This window comes from Anopheles bellator, chromosome 2, assembly GCF_943735745.2.
Source record: "Anopheles bellator chromosome 2, idAnoBellAS_SP24_06.2, whole genome shotgun sequence".
NCBI lineage: Eukaryota > Metazoa > Arthropoda > Insecta > Diptera > Culicidae > Anopheles > Anopheles bellator.
The window spans coordinates 1,412,292-1,422,291 of NC_071286.1; the positions used below are offsets into that span (position 1 = coordinate 1,412,292).

At 50.6% G+C, this 10,000-nt stretch overlaps 1 protein-coding gene across 1 annotated transcript; it reads right to left on the reverse strand.

Moving 5' to 3' along the window:
* Positions 1 to 7,828: 7,828 nt before the first annotated feature.
* LOC131211623 (zinc metalloproteinase nas-14-like) lies at positions 7,829 to 8,805 on the reverse strand. The gene is made up of 4 exons (XM_058205180.1): positions 8,763 to 8,805; positions 8,473 to 8,643; positions 8,300 to 8,406; positions 7,829 to 8,242 (listed from the first exon to the last, which is right to left on the reverse strand). The coding sequence occupies exons 1-4, from the start codon at positions 8,803 to 8,805 to the stop codon at positions 7,829 to 7,831; spliced, it is 735 nt and encodes a 244-aa protein (XP_058061163.1).
* Between the last annotated feature and the right edge of the window lie 1,195 nt (positions 8,806 to 10,000).

Here is a 10,000-nt window from a genome sequence, read left to right on the forward strand (position 1 = left end):
GGTGCGAATCGTTAGCCCGAGTGAGACCCTTGGAGTTACTAGTGACCCTTGGTGTTGGTGTGGAAAACGAACCGGACGGTGGACATAGCAAAGATGATCGGGTGCGACGCCAGCCGAGAACAAAGAAGGCGTCGGGATGTTTAGAACTTTTTAGAGCATTTTAGAACAACGTTTTAGAGCACATCGAGTAAAGGAAATTGTCTAAAGGTAAACAGAGCGGAAACTTATTATTATTATTGAACCGAAACATAAAATATTTGCCAAAGGATATTTGTGACAGACCCCAGCTCAAAGTAGCTCAAAACCTAATCCCACCGTTAATGGAGACTTACGGTGTCGGCGGATCCCAAGAATCGCACGACAGATGCGACAAAATCATCGTCGCCGACGTTTTCTTCAACCGATCCGAGCGCGGAAAAGTTGTTTGCAAAATGTCATTCCCGGGCCGGCCGGATCGGGAAAACAATTAATTGCTCTGTTTGTTTGGGAATCGCAAGATTTATTGGGCGATACACGTTCACCAGCGGTAATGGCTTTTCTATGCAAATTCGCGCAGTTCGCGAACCACGCCGAAGCTCTTATCGTTTAGTCGGGAAATCACTCGTCGGGTGCTTGCGAAAAAACGACCGAACGGAACCGGTCAATTGCGAACCGATAGTTGTTCCCAGGGCCTCCATCGGTCGGTCTGCAGCTGACAGGCTCGCGCCATAAAATGCACCTAGAGCGCCGCGTTTTCACTTGACGACCCAAGCCCAAGTGCTCTGGCTGGCTGGCTGGCTGGCTGGCTGGCGAATTGTTAGCATAAATAATGCCCGGCGCACCAGCGCCAGCTCGGTATCGATTTCAGGCGGACATAAATTATAATTATCAAGTTTTTCAATTCTGTTAAACTGTCCCGGTGAGCGGCGTTCGCCACGAGAGTGTCCTCGAGCGCCGAGCCGAGGATCTGTCCGGGGTCCGGGTCGCTCGCATCCCGAAGGATGCCAAAAGTGGCGCTTGATTTATTGGTGTCTCCGCCGAACCGGGGTGTTGGATATGCAAATGATGCAATCGCGACTGATTGAATTCCCAGCGCCCAACCAGCCCGGGAAATTGATGGTGCATCGCCATCGCCGACATCCGCCCCGGGGGCTTCAATCGGTGCTGAGTGTATTAGGATTCGAACACATGTTCGGAATGAACAGGGGAAGCGTCCTTTGATTCGAGGTCGATCCGAACCCGATGGGAACCGGTGGTCGCGGCGGTCTCCGGACCCACTGGTGTGGTGTCAGCTGGTGCCGCTATGCTAATGAGTGCTCTCACGTCTCAACGGCGACGACATCTGTTGCATCGGATCGGCGCCCTCCAATCGTCTTTACATCATCGAAGATCGCTGATACCGATCGGACGTGAACCATTTTTTGGCGCGACTCCGAGCGAGCCGCCCTTGGAGGAAAGAAAATATGTAATTAGGTAGGTGATGAGAACGGACAGATAGGCCGCGGTACACAATTCGTCAAAAAGCGATCCATAATTAGATGCACCCTTGAGTGTACTTCCTTCCCTGATTGCTATCGGCGCCCCGACATTCTCGGGGACCCCGCGGGGAGACTCGTCGGGGTTGAGTGATCAAAGTGTAAGACATGTAAACGCACTCCCCCCCCCATGAGTTGACGAGCAGGACCTCCGCGCGTTCGTTAACTTTCCATTAACCTGGAAGCCTCGATTCTCGAACTCACGTTCCGTTTCGCTGCCGCCCTGCCGCTGGACAGCTAATCCATCGTGAATGATCATTTCTCTTCTCTGGATCTGGCCGTTTAGAATGTTGGGGAATTCGAACGAGAATCGGATCAGGCAGCGGAAGTGACTGAGAGCTTAGGCCCTGGGAACGGTCCCGGGGCCCGGAGTTGATGGTTGAAAAATGATGGCTTCAATATTTTTCACATTGCACAACAGCGTTTGGTTGGAATTTTCTGAATCCGACCGCCACGAAATTCTTTGTTTGATTTAAACGCATTAAAAAGGTCTCTTTTTCCACTTTTCGTTCTGAAAGGGGTTTTCTCGTCTCGTCGGAAGTCGGTTCCGCGAGGTTGATTAATGATGTGTTGAACCGAAGCTCCGAGCGTTGCCGGTGCCAGTGAAACGGAAATGAAAGTGAATGCAAATGGATCGTGTACGATCGAGTTCCGATTTCGAAGGAACGTACGTGCGGCGCAACCATTTAACATTTATGCACCGTTTTTTGGCACGTTTCGCACACTGCATGTCCTGCCAGGTTGTTAGATGCAGCAGAAGTGGCAGCAACCACAACAACACGGACGGGAAAAACTTCCGTCCGAACGTTGTCGATATCGAGAAAGGATAATTTTTCATTTTTAATGATATGGCCCGGCCAGCCGGCACAGAGCCACAGGCACACTTTCCTTCGCAGGATTCGCAGGGAGTTCGAGAGCCGGGTGAAAAGGGTGAAGGTCCTGATGAAATGGAACAAGAAAAAAACGGTCGAAGAAAGTGTGCAGAGTGCGAACGGGTTTTTTTTCCGCAGAATGGTTCGAGCCTTGTTGCTGTTTTTTTTTATACAACGTATCGACTGCGAATGGCACTGAAGGCAGGATTCCATTAGCATACTTATCACGCACAATTGCAACAATGATGCACAGCAAAGTCACTTTTGTTATTGAATCGGTGGAGTGCCGCTCGTCAGGTTGAATTCGTAATAAATTTCACCATTTCAAAGGTTTATTGTGCTGTTAAACCGGAATAGAGTTTGGTTCGAAGTCAATCTGTACTAAAAATTGTGCAAAAATCGAAGAAGGCGTTGATTGAATGTATTCAACCAAAAGTTGATCCGCACGACAATGGCTCACATCTAGTCATCTGGGAATATGAATGACAGCTCGAATCGAACCTCATACGGATTGGAAAGGTACGTTCTACATTACTTTAAATGACTAATATTCAACAAGTTTTCGCCCGGCGTTGCAGAGAGGACCCGGAACACGCATAATTGTTATTGTGCATGCCAAATATTTGCACAAATCAACAAACAGAGCCGACCGCAGGAGCAGCTACTCAAACAACCCGGAAACCCTGCAGAACCATTAGCCGTTGCTGTTCCGACATCCTCCGGCCGCGCACTTTCTCCCTCGAGGCCAGGATTCCATCTCCATTATTGCGGCGCCTGTCGACAGCGTCAGCCCAGCACCGAAAAGGATTATGACAAATGGAAAGAAAAGAAAAATGGATAGAATCGATCGTGATGTGTGTGGAGTGCGGAAAACGGGATAATCAGGAGCAGGGTAAGTGGGGTGGCCACCCCTTCCGGTACCGATTTCCGGTGCACTCGGGTCGCATTACGCGAATTGTGAAGTACGGTGCCGGGTTAAACGGCAACTTATTTAAATGATGAAACACCCCGGGCTGTCGGATCGATTCTGTGGCCGCTTCGTGATGATTTCCGGCCGTTAGACAACCCGTCTCCTCCCGTCGGAAGATACGCGAACTTTTGTTATGCAGATGATCGGCGGTTCGGCGACCGACGGGATTGATTCCATTGGCACGGTAGCAGCGGATCCGGAATGATTAATATGCACCGTCCGATACGATTGAACGACCTTTTTCCCACCGCGCTTTTTCGGTTCCCACCGGAACAGTGCTCGAGGTCCTCGGGAAGCCGGGAAGAAATCGTGCTCGACGGCTTCCGGGTACCGAGGGTTCACCCTGCGTTCCTTCGAGGCGATCGAAACGAGGACAACGATTTTTGCTCGATTGAATTGGCTGGCGGGCGGGCGGACGGTCGCCTCCCACATCCTGCGGCCCCGGGAAACCCATGGCGACAGCAATCCTGCTGCCAGCCCGGGGCCCGGCTGCCAAAGAAACATCTTATTTTTATGATTCGACAAGGGGCCACCCCGAAAACGAGAATTGCATATCATATTCAAATGGCGCTGCTTCTTGCCGTTGGCCATTTGGAAGTATCGTTTCAGTGTGTGTTTCTTTCTTCCTTTTGCCCATCCTGTCTCGGAGCGTCCTTTGCGACACAATTTAGTGCTAAACGAATGCGAAAGAAACATATTTTGCCCGTTTGACGCCGGCGGCGGTGGCCGTGGCGGCTGCGACGGCGGAAAAAGTCAATTTCGAAGATGGAAACCGGCAGTTCCGATTTTGCGGGCCCAATATTCTGATTTGGATAAATTGTAACGGAACCATGGCATCTCTCAGAGAGGGCCACAATCTATGTAGCTCAATAAATCAATGCTACAGAATTGAACCGCGGCGAAAAAAAAAAACAGACCGGAACATGGCCATATTAATCCGGATTTAGCACGCCACTACCGGCGCCAGGCTGCGGGAAAAGCTTCGCCATAAAATTATCATATTCGATGGAAATGGCCCCGCATTCGGTGGAATTGAACCGGGGACGCCAGAGGACGCCGAAAAAAAGTGGCACCGAGATGGCCAGTGGCCGAAAGGGTTATCTTATGCGATTGTCTCCGAACTTCCTCGGGCCGGGTCGTGGTCCGCAAATAAACGCCCGCTGGAAGCGGAGTCATTACGATTAGTGCACTTTGGAGACACTTGGGAGAGGACGGAGGAAGTGGACCTCCGCTCCATCCCGCCATCCACGCCATCAAAATCCATTAGCTGATTTTTGGGCCTCGGGCCTCCGGTTGGGCTTCAATCTCTGGGGCCGGCCCGCGTTTTATGGAGGAGAAATTTCCGACCAAAACGATCATAAACCTATATGCTGTGCCCGCGCCCGTGCTGTGTCGCGATCTGATGCTGCGGACTTTGAAATTAATTGGATAGCCGATTCCGGCCCCGGCCCCGGCGGCGGCGGCAGCGGCCACTTATGGCACGACAATGCGCAATCAGTCATCAGTATTTTTGGTGCAGGTTTTCACTTAGCCTTAATTAGTTTTAAGTACCGGCGGCCGACCGACCCCAGGGTGAGCGCTTGATTTAGTGACGATCGTGCCACGCTTCCTGGTGGCACAAGGGGGGGTCCGGATCTCATTTCCCTACCACGCCGAGTCGCCCCTTGTCACCATAAACGGTTACAGGCCGGACACGCCGGACTTTCTCCCGCCGGATGGAGACTTCTTGACACTTGTTAATTAGAAACTAGTTTTCGGGCGACGGTCCGGTCGCGGATGTCCTGTCGCTGTAAGTGCTCGGCTTTTAGTGCGTAACTCGGGCCGTTGTTAACCATTACGGGTTTTGTAACCATTACACTCCGCTCCTAATGGCGCTCCGTCTTCAAGGAACGAATCAATTAAATTCGGTTCGTTCGGAAGCCGCGCGTTCGATTGGCACGCGCGCAGCTGCCGCTTTCTCTGCGCTTCTTGACCTACGCCAAGGTAAAGCGGTTAAGAATGCGTGGCCCGGAGCCACCTGCAGAAGTGCCGCGTCACCTCGTTGGCGCTCCTTTTGAGGAGCGTGCCCCTAATTGAAATTCGTAACGGACGCGCCCGGGTCCAGTTCGATCCTTCGATTGTGTCCTTCGACCAACGGCCGATGCTCTTGGGTGTGCGCGATCAGCTGTGACGAGAAGAATTAATGTACCCCGTGCAAGGGAATGCGGGTCCCCGGGAGGTCCTTCGCCACTGTCGCCGCCGTTGCGGTCAGTGCGTGGAACATGGAAGAGACCGAAAGAAAAAAAAAACCCGAAGGGGGTCATAAAGTGGTTTCCAGCGGGTTTTCTGTTAAAAGGATGCGTTCCCTGGGGGCAGGTGCACCCAGCAAGTGCACCTTCGTGCCAGGACCACTAGGGGAACAAAAAAAGATAATTACTGTTATGACGATGATGACGCTGCCGGTGCTGCTGCTGCTGGTGGTGCTGCCGTAGAGCCTTGCGGTTGCCGCGGTCGCCCGACGCGCGGGCCAACGTTTTATTGATGATGTCGAGCAGGACGAGACCGGCCACCTTTGGCCCTTACGGTTCAGCTGTTTCCGTGGATCCTGGAGCCGAACATCACCACCACCACTTTACGATCGATCGGCCGCACTATAAATCAGCTTAATCAAGAAAGGCAATCCCCCGAGCTGGCGTTAATGGCAACGGATCATTCGGCTTTCGAATGGCGAAAGGACATTCGGGGCCGGAGCACGCCACAATCGTTATCACTTCGGCGATGCTCGTAAAATGGCGACACCCCCGAGTTGCGCAATTAAAAGCGATTAAAAAACGTCGCATATCAGAAGGGGACACCCTCGGGAAGGGTCTCCCGGGAAAAGGATGTGGGGGGCCCCCTATCCGGGTTGGGCCGATCGTAAAATTATAACGATTATTGGTGAAAATCTTCGTATCTTCGAAAATTGAAATGAACGTTTACGACTCACTCACCCGGCCAACGACTCCTTCGGATAGTTTTGGGTTTGGGCCTCTTAATCCCTTCACCACCGGTTCACGGGCCCCGGAGTTCACACTCCGAACTTTCCGAATTGCAGTGCCGGCCTCCGTGAGGTGTGAAATTGGAATTCTCAGCGCAATGTTTTATCGATTTTTCAGCGCCCGTCAAGCGGCCACCGACCGACCGCGCTCTTCAGAATTTTATGATCAAATTTTCTTGCGCAAAAATGCCATCCGGAAGGGAAAATTGTGGGAGCTGCCGGAGCTGGACAGGAGGCACATTTGCAAAAATAAAACCCGAACACCCGGTTCGGCCACGGTGCGGCCCGGCGCGGCGCGGCTTGGCGAGGCGAGAAAGAAAGAAAGCACATTAAAATGATTAATCCATAAATCATGACCATCCACGGTGCGCGGCCCCACCGGATCCATTTCCGCCGTTGCTCCCGCGCACACAGGAACACTTCCTTCAATTTCTTTCGCGCCACCGGAAGCCGCCAGTGAGAGAGGGAGAGAGTGAGGGAATAAATCCAGCAAAAAAAAAAACAGGAATCCTAACTCAATTTCGCTCCGTTCAGCTGCAATACGTCGAGAACCGGGGAGCCACCGGGAGAAGCGAAGAACCCATCACCGAACGGCCGAACGGAGAACGGCATTCGGAATTCTTTCCGGAAAACTCAACCAATCTCGTCGCCCGATGCTGGGCTGCCGCATGTGCCTTTCCTTCACAATGTTCGTTGCATTAAATCACCATCACCGCTGCCGCCGTGGCCGCCGCTGCACTTGTGGCCGCACCATCGTCAAGACTTTCGCGTTCCGTGTGCTAAAAAGTGGAAGTTTTCTTTTCTGCATTGGCCGCACCCCGCGGTGGGTGGTGCCTCTCGATAGGACAGCAACCGAGACGGGGCCCAGGAAGGTCCTGATCTCTATTTGTTGATTTTGGCTGCACTCCGGGTTGGAAATCCGCTTGCTCGGGTCTCAGGTTCATCGTAAATAAAGCATTACAGTAATGTGCCCATCGGTGTGCGGCCGGCAGCATTTCTGTTTCTGATTTTAAAACAATTTATTTTAAATTGAATTTACTGTTCCCGTAAAATCCGAGCCGGGCCTCCGCGAGATGTGTCGGCTGCAAACGCTTGGTCCGCCGGTTCCGGGATTTGCAGCACGAATCGCGTTAATCAACGGAATTCGGATTGGGTTTGATTTGTGTTGTGCGCGAGGTACGTGATCAAAATTACCAAACCCGCTTGCATGAGGGATGTATTTTTGGGGCGTACATTTAAGCAATTCCGATTTTTTTGTGGCGCTTTAGATGGTAAATGCAACACGAAATTGTTTCGGAACCGATAGTTTGAAGGAACAGACTGTTTGCCAGAATCATAAATGGGGATCGAAATACCCGAAATGCTGACCGATCGAACGATCGAACCGATTGCGACCGTCACTCTCTTTACAAAAAAGGTTATCTACTCGCGATTTCTTTCTCTGGGAAATAGTCGCTTAGTAGCAAATCGGATAACGGAAATTGAGTCGCTTGGTGTCCTTGTGGCTTAACCCGACACGTTGGCCAATAGTAGCGCCTGACTGTTTCGGAGTGATCGTGTCCAGCCCGTTGGCACTGAATGCGGTCCGTGAGTAGTGCATAACGCTGTCGTAGTCGTACGGGATGCCAAAGTCGTCGATCACGTTGGAGGTGTAGTTTTGGAAGTTAGACGACTTGCCGGCCGATATGTTGGACCAGTTGATCGTAATAAAGAAATCATGATCCGTTGCACTCTGCATGTGGACAAAGCCCAGCGCGTGCAGGAACTCGTGGATGATGGTACCGCGAGACATGCAGCCGTTCGGTTGTAAGTTCACCGTTTGCATGCCACCCTGGTGTCCCAAGTGAGCCGAGCATCCTGTGTACGCTCCCTGTGTAGAAAGCAGTTTTGAGTTTCTGAGCGGTGCAGATTAGTCCTCATTCCTTACCGTAACCATAACGTAGTCCATTTCAGTGGTACGGGCCTTAAATCGGACACAGCTTACCTGTTCAATCTGCTCGAGAGCTGAGACGATGCTGTTTTGTTGAGCGACCGCTACATGGAGGAGAGTTTATAGGGAAAGACCTACTACACGGCCTAAAACTAAAACCGACAACTTACTGAATGCCGTGGTGTCGATCTTGTACGGCACAAGATTTTTGGGCCACTTGGAAGACTCGGCGATGATTGCTGTGTAACCGGACTTGACTGCTTCCTCTTGTTCCGATGAGAGAATTATATCACCTTCAAAGTTTCCGCCAGTTTCCTCCAGCTCGCTGGCTACATCAGTACCTGAACAGATGAAAGCGCAACCGTTAGGCAATATTTACAAATTCACTTCGTTGTTTCGATCAACACTTGCACCATACCAACTGGAAAATTTCTTGCAATCGGTCCTCCAACAACACAACTTGTGACCATTGCCACACCAACCACGGTACTGAACAGGTTCATTTTAGCGAAATATGAGATTTTCCAGTCAGCCTGACATACAGTTAATAGCGAAGGGTAGAACTTTAAGTAGCTTCAGCTTCGACCTCCAGCCGCTGTTTGGCTTAACCGATTCACGATTCTGGGCCACGAAACGAAAAAATTATCGCAGGAAAGCTTGGTAAACAGTGACAACGAGTGTGCGAATTTTTGTGATAAGATACCAAATAGATACTGTATGTGGTGATTTCTTTGTGGCCATTCTGAAGGTTCTGAAACGTGTGTATTTTGGGAGGCTGGTTTTCTTGGAGACTGATAGGTAAGCCTTCTTTGATCTTTTGAGTTACAAATCTCACCGGTACAATACAGGGTGGACCATCGGATCGACTAATGTCAAACGCGCTTTGGAAGCATCATTTGAGTACAATTTTAGTTCAATTAGTACAATTAATTACATTTAGTACACGTTAAATCGAGGCGTAAATTAACCTAATTGTTGGTTTTATTCTACCGAAAACCCTTCATTAATCCAACAGCAGCATTCGCTCCGAACAGGACGGGGCCACAAAAAACTCAGCTCCACCACCAACCAATCTATTGCGACTCTAAGACTCCAGCTGCCCTTAAGGAGAATATTCGGCGGAAATAGGGGACATTTGGTTACCAACGCCAGAGGGTGTCTTTTGTACGAAATTATTTTTAAAAAGTGATGATAACAAATCTCCTAGGACCAAACTAAAGGATTTTCAAATGAACAACAAAATAATCATTTATTTTTTGATTATTCAAATGATTCTATTCCGAATTTCCTTCCTAGAACATGTTAAATTATTTAACTTATATATTTTTGCAAAAGTGAAGCCCGCGTCTTATCAGTTCAGGTTTCAGGGCTTCACCGACCGAACCGAACACTTGTGTGTCGCGTCGAGAAGAACTGCGAGCTGCAAACAGAAGCCGCATGACGACGCAGGCTGCATCTTGCATCGCTTCCCGGATCGAAATCGTGCGAAAAGGCCACGCTTCGTTGGACAGAGTACGGTGCAAAAACGGTGCCTTATGTTGCCAAGCCGGGCCCGGGGATTGCGACCGGAGCAGGAAGAGGAAAAAAACCCGGGTGGAAATCTCGCACATGGTGAAAATGGATTTTTCTTTCCACTCGGATCGTCCGGTGGCCGATCCCACGATCCGTTTCCTGTGTGTGAGGTGGAGCCTCCGAGCA